Raw genomic sequence first — 26,268 nt, 5'->3', positions numbered from 1 at the left:
ACTGGGACTAGAGGTGCTGGGGATAGGGCAGCACCCCTGGCGTGAAGTGGTTTCCATCACACACAGGGTTTGCAGTTTGGCTCAATGGCTCTCAGCACCCCCAGGCTACACATTGTTCCAGCCCCCTGTCCATGGTGCCACTAGTGCACAGCTCACGCCAGGGGAAATCGAGTCACGTTACAAGCAGCGGCTGGTGGCCGGGGCGGGGGGTTGCCAGGGCAATGTGGGTCTGACTGAAAGCTGCTCTGGGGTTAGGCAGGGATTGAGAATGCAGCAAACACCCGTGTAACATACACAACAAACCAACCCTCCCAGGCGGGTTGTGCAGCGACCCGAGAGCTGAAGCTCGGGGTCGGTGGCGAGAGGAGGAAGGCGCCGGGCGCGGGGCAGCCGGGGGACGCTGCGGGGACCTGGAGCCGGCGCGGGGCCGCGGCTAATCGCGGCAGGGGAGGCGGTGCCCAGGCGGGCGCGGGAGCGGGGCGGGCCCGGCGGCGGTACAGCCCCCTCCCGCCTGGCTCCGGGCCCCACGCCCGGGCGCTGAGCGGAGTCCCGCCCTGCCGGGGCAGAGCCGCGATGGGCAGCAGCCTGCGGCGGGCAGGGCTGGCAGGCGCGGCCCTGGCGCTCGGCGCGGGCGGGGCCTACGCCGCCTGGCGCTACCTGGCCCGGGATCCCGGGGGCCGAGCGCTGCCGCCGGAGCCGCCGCTGGAGCCGCGGGCGGGCGGAGCCTGCGCCGCGGCCGGGGAGCAGGTACGGGGCCGGGAGCGGGGTTCGGCCGGGCTGCGAGCTCGGCCCCTGGCGGGCGGGGTCCCCGGGCGCTCCCCGGCCGGGCCGGGCCGGGCCGGGCGGACGGTGGGGCCCCGCTGGGAGATCACCGGCCGGAGCCGCGGGACCAGCCCGGCCCCAGGGATTCAGGGGGGCTTGCCCGGCAGCCCGCTGTCGGGCCCCGCAGAGCCGGGGGGCTGTGGCCAGGCCGCCCGGCAATCCCGGCACGAGCCGAGCCAGGTGGGCAGCGCTCTGCCCGCCCCGGGCGATCGAGGCTAAGGCTGGATTAGCCTGAACGGCCTCGGGGGAAATCTTGTTATTGCCGAGCGGAAGGGCCGATCCCGCCTGGGGCGCCTCTCCCAGCTCCGCCCGGGGGCAGCGGGGACCGCACAGCCGAGAGCGGGCTGCACCGGGTGCCTTTAGCGGGCTCATGCCTAGTCGGTCCCTTCTTTGTCTTGTCTCTTGCTGGGGCAACTAGTGGGTGCCCTTTGTTACCGGATTGCGGAGCTGCCCTGCGGTAAGGAACCGGCAACCTATTCAATGCTGCTTTGTAACTAAGCCACCGGGGCTTTATCTGCCTAAGACCCACCGTTCACAGCTTCAGAACTAGTCAAATGCAAAATCCTTCCCTGCCAAGGTGGCTGCAACCTCACTCTTACCCTCCTGTTAAAACCACGGACACTCCTGTTACACTCTTGATTTCTGGTACCAGAGCAAACTCTTCACACAGAAATGCAGACTGGGAGTGTCAGAGAGGCCTATGTGATTTAGGCATGTGGTTCCTATAGACCACTGAGGACAGCTGTGTGCCTGACTCCTCTGGGTGCTTTTGGAAATCTCCCATAAGCAATATGCTCTCTCCATCCTGTATCTACGTATTTCTTCTAGGGTAACCCAGTTTTGCCCGTCTAGGAGAGGCAGGGCTGACTTTCACGCAGAGCTGGAGAGCATTCTTAAGAGGTTAAGGATTAGCCTGGTTTGAGTCTGACAGGCTGATCTTAGGCTCTTGTTCCCGCTTTCCCACTGTGATGCTTGAAAAGCCTTTAAAAAAATAAAGAAGGTTATTGGGCCCAATTTATCGCTGGCATAAAATCGCACAACCGTGCTGAAGTCAATGGAGTTGAACTTTGCTTTCCCCAGCAGTGTGTGGGGGCTAGGAAGTAGAAAAGCCCATTATTGTAAAGTTCTTTCTTTTCTGAAAGTTCCCCCCCCCCCCCCCCCCCTTGATCAAATCCTGCGCTGAGCAAACACTAGAGTAATTTGGGACAGCGGGATCTGTAAGTGCAGATCCATGTGGTCATGTAAAGCCAGGGAAGGCCTGATCCAAGCCCGCTGGGAAGACTCTGTGTGCTTCTGTGGGTTCGTGTTAGTGGAGCCCCTGGTGGTCTCGGGGGAGAGACAGCTCTTGAGTTAACTGGCCACTGTGATTTTTCAGTGGCACTTGTAAATGTGACTTACATGTAGAAAAAGCACTGGGCTCTGCTCTTCATTGGTGCAGTAGGATTTCATAATCCTACTGCTCCACTAGTGCTTCTTCGAGAGAGGTCCCTGTGGGTGCTCCACTTCAGGTCAAGGTGCGTCCCAGCGCCTTCGATCAGCGATTTCTACGCATGCGCAGTGCCTGCCTCTCGAGCTGTCAGTGTTTGAATAGTGCGTGCACGGCCCGGGCTCCTCAGTTCTCTACTGTCCTCGGCTAGAGATGGACTGCAGCAATGCTCTCAGATGTACTCAGAGATAGTTCTGTGACTCTGTTTAATTTAGATAGTTTAGTCATAGAGTTACTATTTAAGAAAAATAGTTTAGTTTTTAGAGTTATTTAAAAAATAATAAAAAAAACCCCTCGGCTACGGACATGCCTGGCTTCCCCAGCTTCAAGAGACGTGCCTCCTGCAACGAGGCCATCCCTATCTCGGATGGTCATTCACAGTGGGTACGTGGTTTGGGGGAGTCTCGTGTACCCCAAAAATGCGTCCTCTGTAATAAGCTTAAAGCACAAACCCACAAGGACAGGGAGCTAAGACTGAAACTGCTCCTCTTAGAAAACCGCCTCAGACCCACATCTGACTCTGGCCAGCAAAGCTCTTTAAAACCCTCAGGAGAGAAAAGTAAAACAAAGAAACGGCCAGCATCCTCCCCCGTCAGGAGCCGCTCCTCAGCAAAGAAGTCTCAAATGACTTCCCCCTCACCACTGCCCGCTGCTCCACGGCTCAGCACTTTTAACTCTGCAGGCACAGACTGTCAGTCGGCTGCTCAGGATCCTGGTGCCGAGGCTCAGGGCTTTCAGCTGCCCGCCTCCTCCAGCTCTCCTCGGCAACCTCTGACAGCACAGTGCCGAGAGCTGTCACGGTGCTGAGAGCACAAGCAGAGACCGCAGCACCGCCCTTTGATCTTGTGGCACCGCTTTCTCACCTGCCGCAGCTGACGCTCCCGGCACTGCGCCGCCTCATGTCGCCTGCCTGCCCGACAGTGCCCATGGCTGGGGCACCTACTCCTGTGGCACAATATGCATCCCCAGTGCAACCTTCAGTGCAGCAGATGCGTCTACAGGCTTTGCCTGCACCAAGGGCAGTGACAGCAGCTCCACTTCAGTTAACCCTCACTCCTCTCCTGCCTTATCGTTCGGCACCTGGAGTCACAGCACCACCTCAGTTTTTACATCCGGGGCCTTAAGAGTGTCACATACCCTCCCTCCCCCCCGTCTCCACTACTCAGCACCGATCTATCACCGGGATGTTCAGCACCCTATCTGCAGTACTCCCCTACCGCTCCAAGCCTCTCAAGTGGAGGAAGAGGACAATGGTCATGTTTTCCTCACAATATTCCTCCCAGGTTCGCTTACCTACAAGTGGGAGACGCATTATAACGCGCTCCTCCAATCTTAGTGGCTACCCACACTGGTATGGCAACCCCTGGATGGGACCACCTACCCCCTTTCCTGGGCAATGGCCACACTGAGGTCCATGGAACTACACCATGGCACAATCGAGCGTTCACCGTGCCGCCCGCGGAAAAGCTGTCAGGCGCTCCCCGATGCTTTCTGACACGGATAGGCAGATAAGACCTGAAGTAGCCGCTCTGCCTGCACAGGACATCACTCCCCATCCTATAGCGATACCACCATGGGAGGCCACCGTGTCCCCACTACCTCCCACTACTGATATGCTCATCCACTTTCAGGAATTATTTAAAAGGGTAGCCAATGAACTCAAGATTATCCTGGAGGAGCTACCAGAAACCCACCACGAACTCACTGACATATTACAAGCTACCACCTCATCCAAAATAGCCCTACCAATTAATGGGGCCATCATGGAACCAGCTCAAATTATCTGGCAGACCCCGGCCACGATAACTCGCACTAGCGAGAGACTGGACCGCAAATATTTTGTCCCATCGAAGGGTTCGGAGTTTCTATTTACTCACCCATCACCCAATTCGCTAGTGGTCGAGGCGGCCAACCAGAAAAATAATCACCGGCTTTTCCGATTTACCCCATCTGACAAGAACAAGAGACTGGACTCCGTTGGGCGCATTCATCTTCCACTTTGCAATTTCAAGTAGCGAATTACGCGGCGCTCTTAGCAAAATATGACCACAAGAATTATGCGAAAGTAATGCAATTTATTGATAATGTGTCGGAAGACAAACGACAACAATTCAAAGCGGTAGCGTCCGAGGGCCAATTGATCTCCCGCACAGCTCTTCAGGCCGCCCTCGATGCTGCCAGATCTAAAGCCACGGCCATCAGCATGCGGCTTGCCTCATGGTTTACTTCTTCCTCCTTTCCCAAGGAGATCCTAGAATATCGGGGGTGGAAGGGACCTCAGGAGCTCATCTAGTCCAACCCCCTGCTCAAAGCAGGACCAATCCCAACTAAATAATCCCAGCCAGGGCTCTGTCAAGCCTGACCATTGATCGGTACCCATTGAGCCTGACCATCTAGCCAGCTTTCTATCCACCTTACAGTCCATTCATCCAGCCCATACTTCTTTAACTTGGTGGCAAGAATACTGTGGGAGACCGTATCAAAAGCTTTGCTAAAGTCAAGGAATAACACATCCACTGCTTTCCCCTTATCTACAGAGTCACTTAGCTCCTCATAGAAGGCAATTAGTAACCCTTGGTGAATCCATGCTAACTGTTCCTGATCACTTTCCTCTCCTCTAAGTGATTCAAAAATGATTCCTTGAGGACCTGCTCCATGATTTTTCCAGGGACTGAAGTGAGGCTGACTGGCTTGTAGTTCCCCGGATCCTCCTCCTTCCCTTTTTTAAAGATGGGCACTACATTAGCCTTTTTCCAGTCATCCGGGACCTTCACCAATTGCGATGAGTTTTCAAAGATAATGGCCAATGGCTCTGCAATCACATCCGCTAACTCCTTTAGCACCCTCGGATGCAGTGCATCCAGCCCCATGGACTTGTGCTCGTCCCGCTTTTCTAAATAGTCCTGAACCACTTATTTCTCCACAGAGGGCTGGTCACCTCCTCCCCATGCTGTGCTGCCCAGTGCAGTAGTCTGGGAGGTGACCTTGTTTGTGAAGACAGAGGCAAGAAAAGCATTGAGTACATTAGTTTTTTCCACATCCCCTGTCACTAAGCCAAGGTGGTCGCCTGCCATATTTACTATTCTTTCTACACATCGGGATGGTTTGTTCCTGCAACCTCAATAAGGATTCTTTAAAATACAGCCAGTTCTCCTGGACTCCTTTCCCCCTCGTGTTATTCTCCCAGGGGATCCTGCCCATCAGTTCCCTGAGGGAGTCAAAGTCTGCTTTTCTGAAGTCCAGGGTCTGTATTCTGCTGCTCTCCTTTCTTCTTTGTGTCAGGATCCTGAACTTGACCATCTCATGGTCACTGCTTCCTATGTTCCCATCCACTTTTGCTTCCCCTACTAATTCTTCCCTGTTTGTGAGCAGCAGGTAAAGAAGAGCTTTGCCCCTAGTTGGTTCCTCCAGCACTTGCACCAGGAAATTGTCCCCTTCACTTTCCAAAAACTTCCTGGATTGTCTGTGCACCGCTGTATTGCTCTCCCAGCAGATATCAGGGTGATTGAAGTCCCCCATGAGAACCAGGGCCTGTGATCTAGTAATTTCTGATAGTTGCCGGAAGAAAGCTCTGTCCACCACATCCCCCTGGTCTGGTGGTCTATAGCAGACTCCCACCACGACATCACCCTTGTTGCTCACACTTCTAAACTTAATCCAGAGATTCTCAGGTTTTTCTGCAGTTTCATACTGGAGCGCTGAGCAGTCATACTCCTCTCTTACATACAACACAACTCCCCCACCTTTTCTGTCCTGCCTGTCCTTCCTGAACAGTTTATATCCATCCATGACAATACTCCAGTCATGTGATTTATCCCACCAGGTCTCTGTTATTCTAATCACATCATAATTCCTTGACTGTGCCAGGACTTCCAGTTCTCCCTGCTTGTTTCCCAGGCTTCTTGCATTTGTGTTTGGGCACTTTACATAACTCGCTGATCGTCCTGCTTTCTCAGTATGAGGCAGGAGGCCTCCCCTCTTGCGCTCTCCTGTTCGTGCTTTCTCCTGGTATCCCATTTCCCCACTTACCTCAGGCCTTCGGTCTCCTGGTGAACCTAGTTTAAAGCCTTCCTCACTAGGTTAGCCAGCCTGCTTGCGAAGATGCTCTTCCCTATCTTCGTTAAGTGGAGCCCGTCTCTTCCTACCACTCCTTCTTCTTGGAACACCGTCCCATGGTCAAAGAATCCAAAGTCTTCTCTCCGACACCACCTGCGTAGCCATTCATTGTCTTCCACGATTCAACAGTCTCTACTCGGGCCTTTTCCTTCCACAGGGAGGGTGGACTAGAACACCACTTGCATCTCAAACTCCTTTATCCTGCTTCCCAGAGCCACGTAGTCTGCAGTGATCTGCTCAAAGCAGTATCATTGGTGCCCAAATGGAGAAGCAGGAAGGGGTAGCGATCCAAGGGCTTGATGAGTCTCGGCAGTCTCTCCATCACATTGTGAATCCTAGCTCCTGGAAAGCAGCACAGTTCTCAGTTTTCCCGGTTGGGATGGCAGATAGATGATTCAGCACACTTCTTGGTTTTCCTGGTCGGGACAGCAGATAGATGACTCTGTTCCCCTCAGGAGAGAGTCCCCGACCACCACCACCCGCCTGTCGAAGATCTTCCCTTCGATGGGGACAAGCTCTTCACCTCTGCAACCAATGAGGTCCTCTATTCTATGAAAGAATCATGTGCTACACTCAGATCTTTAGGCATGCAGCCACCTGCCACAAAAAAGAGGCAGTACAGATATCAGCCATATCAGTGGCTACACTACCATGCTTTTGTGCAAAATCAACATTTCAGACAATATGATATACAGCAACAACAATGCCATAGACCCAGGACCCAATGACGTCGCCCTCCGTAAACAATGGTGACCCACCCTCCTGCCTCAAACAAAAAAATCTGAAGCTATGGTCAAGGGTATAGAAAACCTTCCACCCTCTTCAGCATCGATTTCAACCATCCATTTCTTTGGACACCGTCTGCGCCCATTTCTTGCCAATTGGGAAGCCATCACTATGGACAGATGGGTCCTGGAAATTATCAGATTGGGCTAAGCCATCCTCTTCCTCTCCATACCTCCCACCCACCCTGTCCCTCTTCAGGGACCCCTCTCATGAACAGTTGCTCCGTCAAGAGGTACAACACCTCATACAACTAGGAGCGATAGAGCGGATACCAGCTCAACACAGAGGTAAGGGGTTTTACTCTCACTACTTCTTGACAGAAAAGAAAAACAGTTGATGGTGCCCTATCCTCAACCTTCCACATCTAAACAAGTTCGTCAAGAAACAGAAATTCCAGATGGTTACTCTATCAACAATAATTCCAACACTGGAGCAGGGAGATTGGTTTTCAACCCTCGACGTCCAAGATGCATATTTCCATGTCACGATCCACCCTGCTCATTGACGTTTTCTCAGATTTGCGGTGGGACTGGAACACTACCAATACAGGATCCTGCCCTTTGGCCTTTCCACTGCCCCACGTGTCTTCTCAAAAGTGCTAGCAGTCATAATAGCGCATCTCAGAAAGAAAGGGATCCTCATTTTTCCTTACCTGGACGATTGTCTCCTCAAGTCACCCACTCACTTGGTGGTGATCCGAGCGACTTCTGCAACTGTGCACTGCTTCCACACCCTGGGTCTGCAAATAAACAGAAACAAATCTACCTTACAACCTACCCAACAAATTGACTTCATCGGGGCACACCTTGACTCCACCATGGGTCTTGCCTCTCTTCCCCAGGACAGATTCCACACAATGGGTACCCTGATTACCCAGATATGTGCCAGCCTGTGGGTTACAGTCTGAGATTCCCTGCTGATGTTAGGGCACATGGCCGCTTCCACATTCATGGTCCCAAATGCCCGCTTGTACATGTGACGCCTTCAGGGGGCCTGCCACGGTATACAAACCAAATATCCACAGATTAAACAAATTGCTAACTATGCCTTCAAAAGTCAAGGACTCGCTCCTCTGGTGGACCTCTCCTATCAACATCTGTGCCGGGATTCCCTTCCGACAAGAACCCCCTTCACTGACCATCACTACAGATGCATCCCTCACAGGATGGGGAGCGCACATGGGTCACCTCACCACTCAGGGCCTCTGGTCCTCTACGGAAACCAAGCTTCATATAAATCTACTAGAGCTCCGAGCCATACTCAATGCCTGCCTCCATTTCCTTCCCATTATCCAAACCCACAGAATTCAGATCATGACAGACAACATCGCATGCATGTTCTATGTGAACAGACGGCGGGAGCCCGGTCCCACTCTCTTTGCACAGAAGTGGTAAAATTATGGAATTGGTGTCTTCAACACAATATCCATGTCTCCGCCTCATACCTGCCTGGTTCTCAGAAACCACTGCAGACGAGCTCAGTCGATCCTTCCCCATACAGCACAAGTGGGAACTCAACGACACCATTCTATTTACCATTTTCCAGACCTGGGGTTATCCCCAACTTGATCTATTTGTCACGGCAATAAACAAAAAATGTCTGACTTTCTGCTCCAGAGCCGGCCTGGGGAAACACTCTCGAGGAGACACCTTCATGATCCCATGGATCGACACTCTCATGTATGCGTTTCCACCAGTACCTCTGTTGAACAGAGTAATACAGAAGATAAGAACGGACAGATCCAACATCATTCTAATAGCCCCATCATGACCCAGACAACCATGGTATTCCTTCCTCATACGGATGTCGGTCAAGCCACCGATTCCACTCACCCCCTCCCCCAGCAACCTCCTATCACAACGCAGGGGCCAGCTATTTCACCCCGACATACAGCGACTCCACCTGAGGGCCTGGCTAATCAATGGTTCTCTAATGAGGAGTTAGCATGTTCTGAACAAGTGCGGACAGTCCTACAGCAGGACACACACCACGCGCACTACTTACCTACATAAATGGAAGAGGTTCACATCTTGGCGTACGGCCAAACAGACCTCCCCAGTTTCCGCCCCACTCCCAGTGGTACTGGATTACCTGCTAGACCTTAAAACGTCAGATCTCGCCGTGAGTGCCACCTCGCAGCAATCACCACATTTCACCATAAGATCAACAACACTATGGTCTTTGCCCATTCAGTAACCAAGAGGTTCCTGAAGGGCATCCAAACATTATATCCAGATGTAAAACCACCTGCTGCTCCCTGGGACCTCCACCTAGTCCTCAAAGCCCTGATGGATAAACCCTTTGAGCCAATGGCTACCTGCTCCCTTCTCTACTTATCCGTGAAGACCGCCTTCCTGATAGCAATCACGTCTGCCAGACGAATAGGAGAAATGGGAGCACTCATGGCAGAACCTCCGTATACCACGTTCTTCCGTGATAGTCACACTCTGCACACACCCGAAGTTCCTGCCTAAGATGCACTCTTCCTTTCACCTCAATGAGCCAATACACCTATCAACATTTTCCCCAAAACCCCAGGCTAATGCTTTTGAAACAGCAATGCACACTCTTGATGTGCGCAGAGCACTATCCTTTTACCTGGATAAAACAAAACCGTTTAGGAAAACCCCCAAACTTCTCGACTCTACCACTCAGCGATCACAGGGAAAAGCTATCTCTACCCAGAGACTCTCCAAATGGATTGCAGACTTCATACGTCTCTGCTACCAACTGAAGCAAATACAACCCCCTACATCAATTAGGACACACTCTTCTAGAGCTGTCTCCACTTCCACTGCCTTTCTCCGTAATGTCCCGCTTTCTGACATATGCAAGGCAGCTACCTGGACAGCGAACCTTACCTTTACCAATCACTATGCTCTCATGCGCATGGCAGCATCCGACACCAGGATAGGTAGAGCTGTCTTGTCAACAGCCTTCTTACCTGATCCGAAGTCCCAACCATCCTAAGGGACACTGCTTTTCAGTCACCTGAAGTGGAGCACCCACAGGGACATCTCTCGAAGAAGAAGAGGAGGTTACTCACCCTGTGCAGTAACTGAGGTTCTTCGAGATGAGTGTCCCTGTGGGTGCTCCGCTACCCACCTCCTCCCCTCTACTTTAATCTGGGACGCACTCCATTGTTAAGAAGGAACTGAGGAGCCCGGGCTGTGCACGCGCTATTCAAACACTGACCGCTCGTGAGGCAGGCACAGCGCGTGCGCGGCCCGTAGGGGTACTGCTGTAGAAATCTCCGATCGAAGGCACTGGGACACACCTTGACCTGGAGTGAAGCACCCACAGGGACACTCATCTCGAAGAACCTCAGTTACTGCACAGGGTGAGTAACCTCCTCATCTCCAAAGAGACTTCCAGGGCAGACTGTTCTTGAACTTCTTGTTTAAAGAAAAAAATCCTGCCTTCCTTATATATCATAATGCAGCAATAGAGAGCACAACCCACTGCACTCGATTTTCAGACCCCGCTCTACTCTGCAGTGTTTGGTGGGCTGAAATCCATGTCACAGAAGCTTCATCCACCAATTAGCGGAACTGAGAGTTTCTGCTCAGTTGAGACCCAGGCTCACAGAAGAGGCTTTATAGATGTGTTCCAGCACTCATGCCTGGAGGGAGAAGTGGCTCTAGCTCAGGTGCGAGGTCAGGTGAATGGAAGAGTGGAGGCATATTCCCAGCATCTGGGCCAGTGTGTATTGCCTCTGGATAGAAAGGAGACTTCAATTCTCATGGCTAGTCTCCTTACATTAGACACTTTAAAATAATCTAAATAAACATATGCACACAATAGCATAAGAACGGCCATACTAAGTCAGACCCAATGTCCATCTAGCCCAGTATCCTGTCTTCCGACCGTGGCCAGTGCCAGGTGCCCCAGAGAGAATGAATAGAACGGCAATGATCAAGTGATCCATCCCCTGTCGTTCAGTCCCAGCTTCTGGCAGTCAGAGGTTTAGGGACACCCACAGCATGGGATTGTATCCCTGACCATCTTGGCTAATAACCATAGACAGGCCTGTCCTCCATGAATCTATCTAATTCTTTTTAGAACCAACCCAGTTACACTTCTGACCGCCACAACATCCCCTGGCAACGAGTTTCACAGGTCTGCTTTGTGGAGTCAAGTACTTCCTTTTGTTTATTTTAAACCTGCTGCCTATTAACTTCATTGGTTCTTGTGTTACATGAAAGAGTAAATAACGCTTCCTTATTCACTTTCTCCATCCCATACATGCTTTTCTAGAACTCTGTCATATCCCCGCTAATTGTCTCTCTTCTAAACTGAAAAGTCCCAGTCTTTTCTAGCTCTTCTTGTATGGAAGCTGTTCCATACCTCTCAACATTTGTGTAGCCCTTCTCCATATCTTTTCAGATGATAATATATCTTTTTTTGAGATGGAGTGACCAGAACTGCATAAAGTATCCAAGGTGTGGGCATACCATTGATTTATATCATGGCATTATGATATTTACGGTCTGATTTTCTATCCGTTTAGTAATGGTTCTCAACATTGTTAGCTTTTTGACTGCTGCTGCCCACTGAGCGGATGTTTTCAGAAAACTATCCATAGTGACTCCAAGATCTTTCTTGAGTGGTAACAGCTAATTTACACCCCATCATTGTGTAGATATAGTTGGAATTATGTTTTCCAATGTGCATTTATATTGTATTTATCAACACTGAATTTCATTTGCCATTTTGTTGCCCAATCACCCAGTTTTGTGAGATTCCTTTGTAGCTCTTCGCAGTCTGCTTTGGACTTAACTATCATGAGTAATTTTCTATCATCTGCAAACTTTGCCACCTCACTGTTCACTCCCTTTGCCAGATGATTAATGAATATGTTGAACAGCACGGGTCCCATTATAGGTCCCTGAGGGAGCCCTCCATTTACCTCTCTCCACTGTGAAAACTGACCATTTATTCCTGTCTTCAGTTTCCTATCTTTTAACCAGTTGCTGATCCATAAGAATCTTCTCTTATCCCATGACTACTCACTTTGCTTAAGAGCCTTTGGTGAGGGACCTTGTCAAAGGCTTTCTGAAAGTCAAAGTACACTATATCTACTGGATCCCCCTTGTCGTACCTCACTAAACAAGCACATAGGTTTCCCTTTACAAAAGTCGTGTTGGTTCATCTATGTATCTGATGATTCTGTTTGTACTGTAGTTTCAACCAGTTTGCCTAGTACTGAAGTCAGGCTTACCGGCCTGTAATTGCCAGGATCACCTCTGGAACCCTTTTTAAAAATCAGTGTTACATTAGCTATCCTCCAGTCGTCTGGTACAGAGGCTGATTTAAGTGATAGAATCATAGAATATCAGGGTTGGAAGGGACCTCAGGAGGTCATCTAGTCCAACCCCCTGGTCAAAGCAGGACCAATCCCCAACTAAATCATCCTAGCCAGGGCTTTGTCAAGCCTGACCTTAAAAACCTCTAAGGAAGGAGATTCCACCACCTCCCTAGGTAACCCATTCCAGTGCTTCACCACCCTCCTAGTGAAAAAGTTTTTTCTAATATCCAACCTAAACCTCCCCCACTGCAACTTGAGATCATTACTCCTTTTCTGTCATCTGCTACCACTGAGAACAGTCTAGATCCATCCTCTTTGGAACCCCCTTTCAGGTAGTTGAAAGCAGCTATCAAATCCCCCCTCATCAGAGCTGGCTCCAGTGTTTTTGCTGCCCCAAGCGGTGGAAAAAAAAAAAAAAAAGCCGCGATCGGCGGCACTTCAGAACATAGAAACTGAACATAATTCGAGAAAGCACTTGTTACATTTTCACGGGATTACCTGTAACTCTAGCACCGCAGCTTTGGCTCACCCTGACATCCCAGGCGCAATTCTAACTTCTCTTAAACTAGAGGAATTCCAGGGGAGTCAATAGGTTGTTGGTTTTGTGTGTTGTTTTTTAAGTCGTTGATGTTAGTCAAGTCTTACACTTGTGTAATAGAGATCAAAACTGGCCCACTAGCAGTCATAGAGATACTGCTGGTTTCATACTATGCGTGAACTGAATGTGTTTATATGGATTCCATCGCAGTAGATCTGTGTGTTGTGCAGAAGTTAAAGGAAATAATTCAGATAAAGCTAGGCCTGGAGACAAATAGCCACTCTGGCAATTGCAGGGGAAAGAAAGGAAGAGCTGGTGATTAAAGAGAGCTCCACGGGGGTAAAGATGGGCTGGCTTGAATAGAGGAGCCTGACACTCAGCCTTGAAGACTGACCGAGAGACTCCAGTGGAAATACTCTGAAAGGTGGCCCCGAGCCCAGCACAATTCAGGGGGAGGCTGAGGATAACCAGCGCTTCCCTTTGCAAGATAGTAATCGCTTCTCCCCCAAATACAAAGGTCTGGTGGCATCACCACTAGCCCAGGGCATCATGTGAACCTGCCCAAAGCATCTCTGCCTGCTCAGGAAAGTGATTGAAAGGAGGGACTGACGATACAGTGACATCCGCTGCAGCCCACGTGGTGTCACTGCTGGGGGCTGGTTTGCTGTCGTATGTAGTTAGCTGGCCAGGGAGCTAGTGAACCGATCAGCCATTTGATGAAAACCATTCTGGGAACATAGAGCATGAAGAAATTTCTTCACCCACAAGACTAACACATGCAGAGCTGAGATGCAATGAAATGAGCAAGGAGCTCCTGGCTTTGGATGATGTTAGAGAGCAACCAGAAATACAAAGTGAGGAGTGGAGAGGAGATTGTAGAAGCCGGGGAAGGGTTCATTGCTGTGTCTTGTGGCCTGAGGCACACTTCCATCTACACTCTCTCATGTTATGCACCAAATCTGCAGAGCCTGTAAGTGACTGGCTGACTGGCCCCTGTTTTCTCTCTTGCATGCACTAGCACTTGTTCTGCACTGCGTTACTGTGAGTTGTCATCCAGCTGTTATGAGCCAGCAGTAAGAGAGGAGTGTGGGTCATTTTTCTATCAATAATTCTATTTCTGTAATTAATCAGCCCAGCAGCTTCTAGAGGTGGCTGGCAGAGCTTTGAGGGCCGTAGATTTTAGCACCTGTGTCCATTCCAGATCTCTCACGTGCTTTGGGGATGTCCTTTGAATACACTAGAAGACTGAAACTACCATTCACACGAGGTTTGATTGGCCAAAGAACCCCACAGCTCCGCAACTTAACCTGTGTGTGTACGAGTGGCTTTTCTCAGCTTGGTGTCTGATCGATGCTGCCGTGCCCTCTTTCTGCTCCTGCAAGGCAGTGTTTGCATTGCCCTTGCCTGCCTGTCTGCCCATCGTAGTCACTTGTAAGGGGCTGTGCTACCTCGGTGCCATTGCCAGAGTACATCCTTCTCTCCTCATTCTAGCAGCCCCAGGCTCCATCCACATTAAGATCTCTGGACAGATGCATAGTGGCTAGTCAAATAAATTATAAATTAATGGAGATATCCCATCTCCTAGAACTGGAAGGGACCTTGAAAGGTCATCGAGTCCAGCCCCCTGCCTTCACTAGCAGGACCAAGTACTGATTTTGCCCCAGATCCCTAAGTGGCCCTCTCAAGGATTGAACTCACAACCCTGGGTTTAGCAGGCCAATGCTCAAACCACTGAGCTATCCCTCCCCCCCCATCCCTCAAGTGGCAATTGCTATTTCTTGTTTTCTAGATACAGCGACGTAATAAGGCAGAACCCCCCTGTCCAAAGAGTTTCTTCAGTCCTTGCTTAGTTGGATACATGGTGGGACATGGAAGAGTGGTCTCTTGTGAATGTGTCTTTGTCACCACACAGCTTAGCTTGGTTGGCAGCACATTTAGGAGGGGCTCAGGATTGCGATGGTGCCTCTGAGATGCCTGGCTACCCCCAGGGATCAACCTGGACCTGCTGGATGGAGGTGGAAGGTGTTAGTTAACCTGCATCTCTGCTAGGGGAAAGACAGGGGTGAGTTAACATACGCTGCCTAAAACCCACCTCCTAGTTCAGACAGACCTGCTGTGGGAGAGCTGGGATAGGGCCGAGCTCTTGCCAGTGCTATGACTCATCACTTCCAAGCGCAGTCATGTTCACTGAAGTGAAGGCAGTGACCTCTGTGGTGTTCCTCCATGGAATGGTTTGTACTGTTGTCTTCAGCAATATCACCCATTTACAAGCAGGCAGAGTTCTGTGAGCTCCTCTTACTCCCCCAAACAGCAGAGCTTAACAGTTGTCGAAGTGGTTTGGTCTGGCCGGTGTTGGGTAGAAGTGGGTCTCAGCCTGCTTTATAGAAATAACCCACACCAAGCTAGTGCTTTAGTTCAGGTTTCTTCTGCCTCCTCTACATCATATCCTATCCCAGTCAGCCACCTGCAAATGCAATAATTGAACATAAGAACACCCACACTGGGTCATACCAATGGTCCATCTAGCCCAGTATCCTGTCTTCTTACAACGGCCAATGCCAGGTGCTTCACAGGGAATGAACAGAACAGGGCAATGATTGAGTGATCCATCCTCTGTCACTGTCACCCATTCCCAACTTCCGGCAAACACAGGCCAGGGACACTCAGAGCATGGGATTGCGTCCCTCACTATCCTGCTTAATAGCCATTGATGGACCTACCTTCCATGAACTTATCTAGCTGCTGTATTGACTTGTTTGTTCTCACAGTGTAACCGGGGTGTACGAGTCCAAATGCTCATGTCTGACCCGAGCTGAACAAGTGATTCAGTGATTCAGCTTGTTCCCCCCCACTGTCAGGCCTCCCCTGAATTGAGTCAGGAATCCGTTAAGAATGCTAACTCTCTGGCTGTAGGCTGCTTCTTCCTTAGAAATGACAGAGATTATGAATGAGGTACCCGTTACAAGAGGAGAGAGAGAGATTGAGCTGATACTTAGCACAACTCATGGCACCGGTTTATTGTAGTTTAGTTCTGGGCTCTGTTGGGGACTTGTTCATCAGCAGTGAACTCTGCCGCTTCTGTTACCTGGTGGCGATTGTGGAGCCTGCGATGGAGCTGGGAACCCCCAAATGGCGCCTGCTCGTGTAACAGACAGTGGAGACAAGGAATGAAAAAAGCCAGAGCTGGATTTTAAGAGCTCAGCCCCCAACAGCTCCCACTTAGGCACTTAAATAAAGAGTCACCTTTTCCAAAGAGCTCAGCAGCCCCTCTTGTTCTCAATGGGGCTGGAGGAGCAGGGTCCGCCATTGCTCTCTGAGAGCTGCTGGGGTCCAGGCCCTTTGGACTGTCTGACCATTGTGTGTAGGGGCCTAAAGGGGAGCTGAGCCCTTTGGATAACCTGGCTTGAATGACTGTGCTTGAGGCTCTCTGGTTTTAACGAGAGAACGCCACATCAGCTCTGAAAAGTCACCTCCTAGTTACTGCAAACTCTGAGCGGTATTTCTGGTATATTTAATCTGTCGTACATGCTGCTGTGAGCTGGTGCCTCCTGCTGTGTGTCTAGATTATCAATCTCTTGTTTTAGCTGACACTCAACCCCCTGAGCCTGTCTCACTGTGACTTCAGCCACAACAGGGCACTTAGTTACAACACCAGCTCCATTCTGTAGCGCAGATGGGACCTGACCTACCTTTTAACCACGGCCCAGAAACTTGCTGAAGTCTTACACACCCAACCCCTTCACGCTGAGACCTCAAGTGAGTTCTCCAACAAAACCAGACAAGACCAGGCTGACAATCCTGCTCTCTCTCAGGCAAAGGAAAAACAATTTTTGTTTGACAACACCCTCAAAGCCTCCTTCCCCATCATTAAGAAGCAAAAAAGAGCACAAATCCAAGAGGATGCAGCCGCAATTCCCACCCCCCACGTCCCCTTCATGGCAGGTCACCTTAAGCTTCTTCAGGACTGAATTTTAGCATGCCCTTAGGGTCATTTTTTTAAAGGTATTTAGGTGCCCATTTGCATCTTCAGGCATCTAAATACTTTAAAAAATGTGGCCCTTAGGGACTGGGCTATGTAACTGAGTCACCATCAATTTTAATATGAGGCTGGATAGCAATTAAGAGGCTAATGTACAGTATTATAGCTCTATATCACAAGCAATTAACTTTTCTAAATTAGGGAACCAAAACCTATACCCGCGTAGGCCCTAGTCCTGCAAATTCTTCGGGTTGGGTAGTAAACACTCCGCTGTGTGATCAAACTCTTACCACTTTCCTGTATGTTGTGGGTCATGGCAGCAAAATATACACACAAATCTCCAGGATAGCTGATGACTTCAGCTGCTGGCTGGGGGATGATTCATATGCAATTAGTGTGCGGTTCTTTATTTCAGTAGCCCGAGTGTGCTTTTTCTGCATGATATGAATGGCTAATGCCACTGGCTGGCAGAGGTTATCATATGCTACACGCATTTGTAAAGCCCTTGTCACACTGGGAATCTAGAAGGCAGTTTACATGGCTTGAATTGTTCTCTGTTCACCGAGGGCAAGACAAGAAGTACTCAGCTTAGTTCGTCGCGAGGCAGATTTAGGTGCGACACTAGGAAAAACATTCTCACTCTAAGGATGGTTGAGCACTGGAACAGAAGGGAGGGTGTGGGATCCCTGCACTGGATGCTGTTACGAACAGGTTAGACAAACGCCTGTCCAGGAATACTCACTCCTGCCTCAGCGTGGGGAGAAGAACTAGACGCCCTCTTGAGGTCCCTTCCAAGCCTTAGTTTCTATGACAGGAGCAAAATACCAGGCTGATCTTTCCAGCTCCCAACTCCATTGCATTTTTATCAGGCCATGATCCTTTTAAGCTCAGATTTCCCAAAATGGCTTTTTGTGCCATGTAGCAGTTAAATCGATAAATCAGGCGTTTAGCACTTACTGCGGTAACCAGTCATCCAGGCAATCGGTGCCTCTGATGTGCTGGTGGGATCAAAGAGCAGGGTAGTGTCAGGGTCTGTTATTTACTCCCATGCATATAACGCTCTGAAGGCTATGAGCCACATTGGCACTGGGTAAGTGGGCTCAACTCCCATGGAAATAAATAGGAGCTGTGGCTGTCTCCATTAGAGCTGATACAGTCCTATATTTTCAATGTTTTCATCAATATTATTAAGTATTCTACTATTTACAAGGTGGGAAAGCAGCACGGTATAGTGGGCATAGGCCGACCACCTAGCAAGTGTAAAAATTGGGGTGTGGGTGGTAATGGGGTCCTATATAAGACAAAGCCCCGAATATCCGGAGGTCCCGATAGTATTGGGATATCTGGTCACCCTAAATGGACAGGGCAGTGAACTGGGAGTCAGGAGACCTGGCTTCTAGACTCGGCTTTGTCAGACCAACTGCATTACCATATATGAATCATTCATTTCTCTTGTCTGTACAGAACAGGGGTAAGGATATGTCCCTTCCTTTGTAAAATGCATTGAGATCTGTGAATGAAAAGAGCTAAGGTCCAGATAAATGATAAAGCAGTGGGAGTTAGGTGTCTAATACCTTTGAGGATGTGGGTCTAAGTGTCATTGTTATGTTCTTGTGCTTTGGGATAGCTGGTACGAATTTTCTCTTCTCTTCTGTGTTATGTGCTATGGGATATACAGAGAGTTCTGCGGGTACCCAAAAGTCAACTGTGGGTGCAAAACATCTACATTAGCAACAAAACAGTGCTAGCGATCATTGGTTTAAATAGTGATGGAAGATCTAGTGACAGAAATTCAGGTGGTAAAGAGAAGTCTTGCTACACAAGGATGATTTTAGAGCTAAAAGCTGCATGAGTGGCACAGAGAGCTGACACCAGAACAGATTTCATTGGGCTACAATCTAGTATTGAGCCCATCTGCAAAAAAACAAATTACACCCAGATAGAGTCCAAGGCCCTTAAGAAACTATAGAAATAGGACCCACTTCTGCAGGGGAGGTCTGCAACACACAGTTGTGCAGGCAGCATGCTGCACAGCAGTGCAGGGAGGTATTGTTGTGGCCAAGGACAGTGGCTCAAACCCCCGCTTTGACCAAGATCACCATGGGCTGGTTAACACCCGCATGCCATAGAGACCCGTCATGTCAGACCGGAGCTAGCCAGCTGCTGCAGCACCAGAGAATGAGCATGGCGGGGCGTCCAGCACGCTGCACTTTGCAGGGCTAGCCGTAATACAGAACAGTGTGCTACACCTCTGGGATGGTGTGACTCCCACATCCAGCGCTGCCCAGCGGTGCTCATCCCAGGTGACGCTCACGCACCCAGCGGCCCCTCGTCCCTGCTCGACAGGGCCCAGGCGGCGGGGTGGCATGGGGCCTCCTGCAGCTGCTCCTCCAGGCCAGCAAGGGTTGCACTGCAGAGGAATGGTGGGTGACCAAGCTGCCTCTAGTTCAGCCCTCTGTCCCCTTGCCCCAGCTGAGAACAGGCCGCATGGCGCAGCTGGGGGGAGGCGGCTGGGTGCCCGGTGCCCCGCCAGCACAGGAGGTGAGAGGGGTCCTGGGGAGCAGCTGGGGGCTGGAACCAGGAGGCTCATGGAGATCAAACCATCCTGGGTAGCCTCTGCCATCCTGTCCTAACCCCCAACCAGAGCCATAGGCCCTCTCCCGTCAGCCTGCCTCCCCCCACATGCCTGGATGGGGGGACAGCTCGTCCTGCTTTCACCATGTGCTGGGAGGGTCTGATGTGTGTTCTCATCAGTGAGAAATGAGCCTTGTGGGGCTGCACGAAACCTGGTGCGTCTGGCCCCCAGAATCCTGGGCAGTGGTCCTCATGGGAGCTGCTGGGGGAGGCATCGCTTTATTTGGGGATCCTCGTCTGAGGACCAGCTGAGCGAACGCACCAGCGGGAGAGCAGAAGGGGGAATGGGTATGGCCTCCCCTTCTAAAAATAACCCTGTAGCAATAGCCCTAAGTGGTGCATAGTGCTTTTGTCCATGCCTGTGCGTGCCATCCTTGCCATCTGGTGTAAGGATCAGGATCATATGTCCCTCCCCCCATCCCATCGCTGGTGGTGACCCCTTTGGGATAACACACCCCAGGGTTTCACAGCATGTAAACAGTTTGTGAGGCTGTCACTTGCATTGCAGTGGAAGAAAAATGCTGATGTCCCTCTTTAAAAAAAAAAAAATGGGTGGGGTGGGGGGTAGCTACCGAAAGCCCTGTCCAATTCTGAATAGCTAGTAAAAACAAACAGCTGAGTCAAATAAATGGGATTCTACAAGAACATAATGTACCGTTGTTCTTTCTGCTTCTTGCTGCAGTGATGAAGTGACAATATTCCAATAGCTGTGGTGGGCTAACTGATAATGCTAGTCCACAAACAACAAAGTCTTGGCTTGATGATATTAGGTGTGCATTGAAGGTCATAGAATCATAGAATATCAGGGTTGGAAGGGACCTCAGGAAGTCATCTAGTCCAACCCCCTGCTCAAAGCAGGACCAATCCCCAGACAGATCTTTGCCCCAGATCCCTAAATAGCCCCCTCAAGGATTGAACTCACAACCCTGGGTTTAGCAGGCCAATCCCTCCTTAATCAGGTGTAAATATATTAATCCAGATACATTCAAAGCTCAGAAGAAACAGGCGTTTGCTAAGGAGAATGCATTGATATTGGTAGAGAAATATCATTCTAAAAGGATGCCTATAAATAAAGGAAACTAAGATGTTTTGTTTCGAAAGACATGGCAGTGTTCTGTAAATGGGGGCTGGGAAAACTGTAGGAGCACCAATGTGTCTTACTCACCTTGCAGGCAGGGCGCGTTCTCTTTTACAGAATGACTGTGATGTTGGAAAACGGAAGGAGTTCCAAACAAACTGATGATGTCTCTGTAAGGTCCCTGCAACGAGCTAACGTCATACACTTTGAGTAGTCCCATTGAAGGCAGTGGGGTTACTCAGTGTATAAAGAAAGCGTATGTGTAGCTATTTGCAGGATCAGGGTCTAATTTGATACATTTCTGCAGGGCCATCCTTAGGATTTATGGGGCCCTATGCAGTATTATTAAACTGGTGTTCCTATGCCCGACGGCAGCCCGGGCTCGCAGCCTGGGGGGGAGGGACGAGGTGGCAAAGGATACCGAGCCGCCTGGTCCGCCTCACGGCGGTGGAGAGTCACAGTTCCCCGCAGAGACCCCCGTACCCTCTCCCGCACGCAGAATGTGCGGCGCCAGCGCATTCCCCTCTGTGGATACGGCCCTGCCTAAGGAGACTGCAGCGCGCTCTGGGTGTGCAGGAGCTGACCCGCTCTTACCTGCTGTCATGGGCGGTGGGTGAAGCTGCCGCTTGGGGAGGCTAGCTCCCCCGCCCACCTCTTCTGCCTGTGGCCCTGCCCATACTCCACCCCTGCTCTGCCCCAGGCCCCGCCCCACTCTATCCAGGCCCCGCCCTCTCCCCACTGTCTCCCTCCTCTCTTCCCTCCCCCTCCCTGATCCCCCTTCCAGCCAAATCCCTGAACCCAAATGAAGCAAATGACATTTGAAAAAAAATCTGCTGCAATTTCTTTCTAAAGAAAATGGAGCATGTTTTCCACTGCATGCCAGAAGGTGAAGACTGGACATGCAGAAGGTACCTAATTAAAAGCACTAAACTTGGGAATAAAATATGTCAGTAACGGGTTTTTTGATGTACCCTGAAGTTTGTCAGAGATTTATTTGCAAAGACTTTGTAGTAAGGGCGAGTCAGCTGTCCTGCTGAATACAACATTAAATACTATGGAATACATGATGCAGCTCTTCTCTGTTTGACATTTTCTTAATCAGTATTTCTAAGCTGATTTTATATTTTAAATGTACTCTTAAGCCTCCATAAAGTCATCATTCCAGATTACTACATATTTATCTCACTGAAACAAAGACATTCTTTTAAATTGATCAGTCACAGGGGTTTAGTGTGTTCATAACAATGTTCATTGCTTTTAGAAAAAGGGAACACTAATTTACTGTGTGATCTCCATAACAACAGACAAGTTTATGAAATTTCACCAACTTTAAAAAAGATGTTTCCAAAGATTTTAGGCATAACAAAGGATTTTATATCTTACTAAGGTACTGATTTTGCTAGTGGGTTCTCTGAAAACTAGTTCATCAAATAGTCAGAAGTAAAGAAAGGGAAACTCGTTTGTCCAGCTATCTGGCAGGAAAGGGGTGTTGTCCCTTTAAGGGCTCTCTTCAACAGGGGGGTGAAGGGAGAAAGGGATGGACAGAAAGGACAGGAAGACTTTGGAAGCAAGTTTTTTTTCTACTGTAGTAATTAAAATTAAAATGTATATTTTAGATAAGGGTGGTCTTTTGAAGGATTTATTTAAAAAGCTATGTCTGAAGACCCAAGCATTTAAGGCTAAAGATGAATACTCAGATTGTGCATCTAAAAATCTATGCAAGGATTTTTTAGAGATGTGATTTTATAATCTTCAGCAACACACTAATGAAATATTTTTAAAGGAAATTTTAAACTAAGCTCTTGTAGACTAACATGTTCTGAGTAAATATTACAGTAACGCACAACTGTTTTGGTCAGTACATTCAGAAACTGACAGTATATACCTAGAGGTTGGCAAATGCGTTAAATGGCTTCATTACCACTTGACTGGCTCTGTAACAGTTCCAATGTTGTGCTAATAAGTCTGGCGGCTGGAGGCTTTTTCACTTTTAAGTTACTAGTTCCTCTCCAAGCTGGCTGTGGGAGCCTGCAGGAAGGTCAGAACAGGGATAAGAAGAGGTGGGAGGGTGGACACCAAGACCCAGGGGGTGCCCCAAATTTTCAGGTGCCCTACGCAGCCCTGTATGCTGCGTATGCCGAAGGACGGCCCTGCATTTCTGAGCCTTTCTATTCCTAGTGCTGGCATAGGCCCCTACTGCATTCATCTTGCTAGAGTTTGACTAATATTTGGGTTTTTTCTCTTATAGCCGCACACAGACAGATCAGTTCTCTTGCTTCCTTGTATGCTAGCCCTACAAAATGTTTAATGCTTCATAGTGTGATTCTCTGCAGACTTGTATGCTGAACAGCCTACTCACCCTCTTCCTGCTGCACTAGTGAACATGCTGCTCCTTATTTCACAGGGAAAACCCCAAAGCAGACAGATATTAGTACTGGGCCTGGATGGAGCAGGGAAAACCAGTGTTCTCCACTCACTGGCCACAAATCATGTGAAGCGAAGTGCAGCTCCCACAGAGGGCATCAACGCGGTGTGCATCAACACTGAAGAGGCCAAGATGGAATTCTTAGAAAGTAAGTGCTTGCATTTTAATAAGTAACATAAGGAAAACTCTCATTATACTTAATGGGAGCTTTGCTTTAGGAAGAACGCTTAGACCCTTCATTTTTTTAATGCTTTATTTAGGAAGTTTTAACAAGTTTACAGATCCTTGCCACATAAGTATCAGAAACAAAATAATCATTACAGCAGCGAGGTTTTTGTCTAAAGAGACATTATACAGGAATATAGTAATCAGATCTTTCTGTTTAACAGGGTGAGCATCATTACAACACCTACAACATGTAGTTTCTAGTGATTTTTTTAAATTGAGTGAAATCTCTCTATACACGTATTTAACAGACCAGGCATGTCTATCAAATGGTACTATTAAAAAAATGGACGGGGGTGCTGGGTTTTTTGCAATATTTTTTTCTGAATAAAAGGTGACCAAATATCTGTCTGTCCTCTTTCTATTTTGCTGGGTACATAGTTGGTGTCTTATTTTTTTTATAACCACAACCTCCCTTTTTTCTAACCATCCCTCTATAAACCCTCAATTTTTAATCCTTCCAATTTCTGAGATGTGCTATCACACTGTCCTCCGGGACACTGTGAAGACACTACGGCTACAGTGCTTACTAACGGATTACATCTTTCTACATTGTTCCTTGCTTAAGAAAATACATTGGCATCAAAGTGCATGCGTGTGTGCACATATGCTAAATGGAAATATGGAGCCAAATTCATTTCTGGCATAGCTTCAGTGAAGTTACACTAGGGATGACTTTGGCTGAGTGTGAGGGAACGCTAATGTAACCCCAGACAATGACACTGTTGAAGAAAGTTGTGTTTTACAGCTATGAATTAGTGTGTTTCACTAGAGAACGTGTCTAGCTAAGTATAGTGTTGGGACGAGGGCTAGGTAGTCACTCTAAGGCTAGGACAGAATAAGGAATCTCTGATGTTTGTAAAGTTTTTCCACAGGAACTCTAACTGTTCTAATTCTTAATTACCATGACGCTGGAGCCCCTTTGGACTCTGGCTAATCCCTTCCTTCCTCCAGACAGGGTGGACTCTGCATGCAGACTGAGTCTACAAACAGGAAACTGCTGTGACCACTTTGGAGGTTTTAAAATAGGGTGACCAGATCGCCCAGGTCAAATATCGGGACGCGGGGGGAGCGGAGCAAAAAAAAAAATGGCGGCAGAGCAAAAAAACAACCCCCCTTTCCTCCTCCCTCTGCAAGCGCTGGAGGGAGGCCCCGGAGACACAGGGGGAGCGCGGGGCCGGGGTGAGTGAGAGTCCGGCCTGGCCCCGAGCGCAGGCAGGACTCAGTTGGGTGGTACCTGGAGGGTGAGTAGGGGGGCGGCCCACGGGGCCAGGCGGCGGCTGTTCTCCCCACCTGGGCAGCGGGACTCGGGAGCAGCCGCTGCTGCAGCTCCCACTGCCGCAGCCGGAGGAAGCGGCCATGGCGCTCGGCGGCTGCGGCTCTGGCGCCTGCGAACCTCCTGAGCCCGGGCCTGCTGCGGGGACCCAGCAGCGCGCACGCTGCGCCCAGCCCCTGGCCAGTCGCGTCTGGGCTGCTGCCCAGCTGGTGCTATCCCGCAGTTGCCCCGGAGTGGGGGCAGCAGGCCCCAGCCCCCCATCCCGCTCGGGTCCCGCAGGGGAACGAACGGGGCTGGGCTGCCGATGCCTCCGCCGCAGGATTGCACCAGCTGGGCAGCAGCCCAGACGCGACTGGCCAGGGGCTGGGCGCAGCGTGTGTGCTGCTGGGTCCCCACAGCAGGCCCCGGCTCGGGGAGTTCGGACCCGGGCACCAGAGCCGCAGCCGCCGAGCTTGGCCATCAGCCGCTTCCTCCCCCCGCGGCAGTGGGAGCTGCAGCACCGGCTGCTCCCGAGTCCCGCTGCCCAGGGGGGGAGAACAGCCGCCGCCTGGCCCCGCGGGTCGCCCCCCTACTCTCCCTCCAGGTACCACCTGACTGAGTCCTGCCTGCGCTCGGGGCCAGGCCGGACTCTCACTCACCCCGGCCCCACGCTCCCCCTGTGTCTCCGGAGCCTCCCTCCAGCGCTTGTGGAGGGAGGAGGAATGGCTTGGGGAAGAGGTGGGGATTTGGGGAGGGAGCCAATGGGGGAAGGAGGGAGCGGAGTCGGGGCGGGGGGGCGCAAGGCCTTCTGGGCTCCAGAGCCTTTGCTTGTTTGTCCAGTGTCCCGACCTAACATTGGTTGGGACGTGGGACAAACAAGCAAATATCAGGACAGTCCCAATAAAATCGGGACGTCTGATCACCCTATTTTAAAAACTTAATTTTCATGGGGAAAAATGTACAATAGTTCAGTGTATGAAAACAGTCAAGCAACTTTGTTTCTGGCTATAGTACGTTCAGGTTATTTATAATATCCAACCAAAACAGTTTCTTAACAGGGCCCTGATCCTCAAAGCATCCACTGAGAGGTATTTAGCACATGCACCTTCCATTGACTTGGAAGGAAGTGGAGGATGCTCTGGCTGCATTATATTAATATCCAAAGCAGTTTTGTAGAGTGGAACTGCTTGGGTCAGGTGACTGGCAGTACTTGACAGAACCTTTCCTACCAGGCCTGGCTGGTAGTAACTGACGTTTGTTGCTAACTGGTGGCTCTTAGTGACCTCTGTGAAATGAGATGTCTTTGTTCAGTTTCTGTCAGTCAAATCTGCACCGCCCTATCTAATCTATTTACTTATATGGCCTGTGGTATTTTCTGTGTTATGCACACATGCTGAACCAGGAGAATGTTGGCAAACGTTAAAACGGCATTACCGAATCCAGCACACATGTTCCAAGCACATTTTAAAAATACTTATAACTTTAACAGATCATAACCACCAAAAGGCAGGCCCAGCTGTAACCACGGGATTATCTCTACCCCAAATGTCTAGTTCTTACTATGTACCGTGGATGTGCTAGAGCTGTTAGAGAAAAGTTACTTTCTTTTCTTGATA

At 49.9% G+C, this 26,268-nt stretch overlaps 2 protein-coding genes across 2 annotated transcripts in view; both read left to right on the top strand.

The window, feature by feature from the left end:
* The window catches only part of SRP72 (signal recognition particle 72), a 75,353-nt gene extending 52,062 nt beyond the window's left edge, over positions 1–23,291 (top strand). Inside the window, exon 20 of the transcript XR_006176867.2 lies at positions 23,152–23,291. The gene's annotated coding sequence lies outside the window, so the exon portion shown is untranslated. The remainder of the gene's footprint in view (positions 1–23,151) is intronic.
* The window catches only part of ARL9 (ADP ribosylation factor like GTPase 9), a 38,896-nt gene continuing 13,107 nt past the window's right edge, over positions 480–26,268 (top strand). Inside the window, exons 1-2 of the mRNA XM_065595818.1 lie at positions 480–747; positions 23,152–23,320. Coding sequence (XP_065451890.1) covers positions 574–747; positions 23,152–23,320 — 343 coding nt within the window. The 5' untranslated portion in view covers positions 480–573. The remainder of the gene's footprint in view (positions 748–23,151; positions 23,321–26,268) is intronic.

Source organism: Chrysemys picta, chromosome 5 (genome assembly GCF_011386835.1).
Source record: "Chrysemys picta bellii isolate R12L10 chromosome 5, ASM1138683v2, whole genome shotgun sequence".
Classification (NCBI taxonomy): domain Eukaryota; kingdom Metazoa; phylum Chordata; order Testudines; family Emydidae; genus Chrysemys; species Chrysemys picta.
The sequence above is the reverse complement of the archived record's forward strand: the minus strand, read 5'-3'. Positions and strand labels throughout refer to the sequence as shown.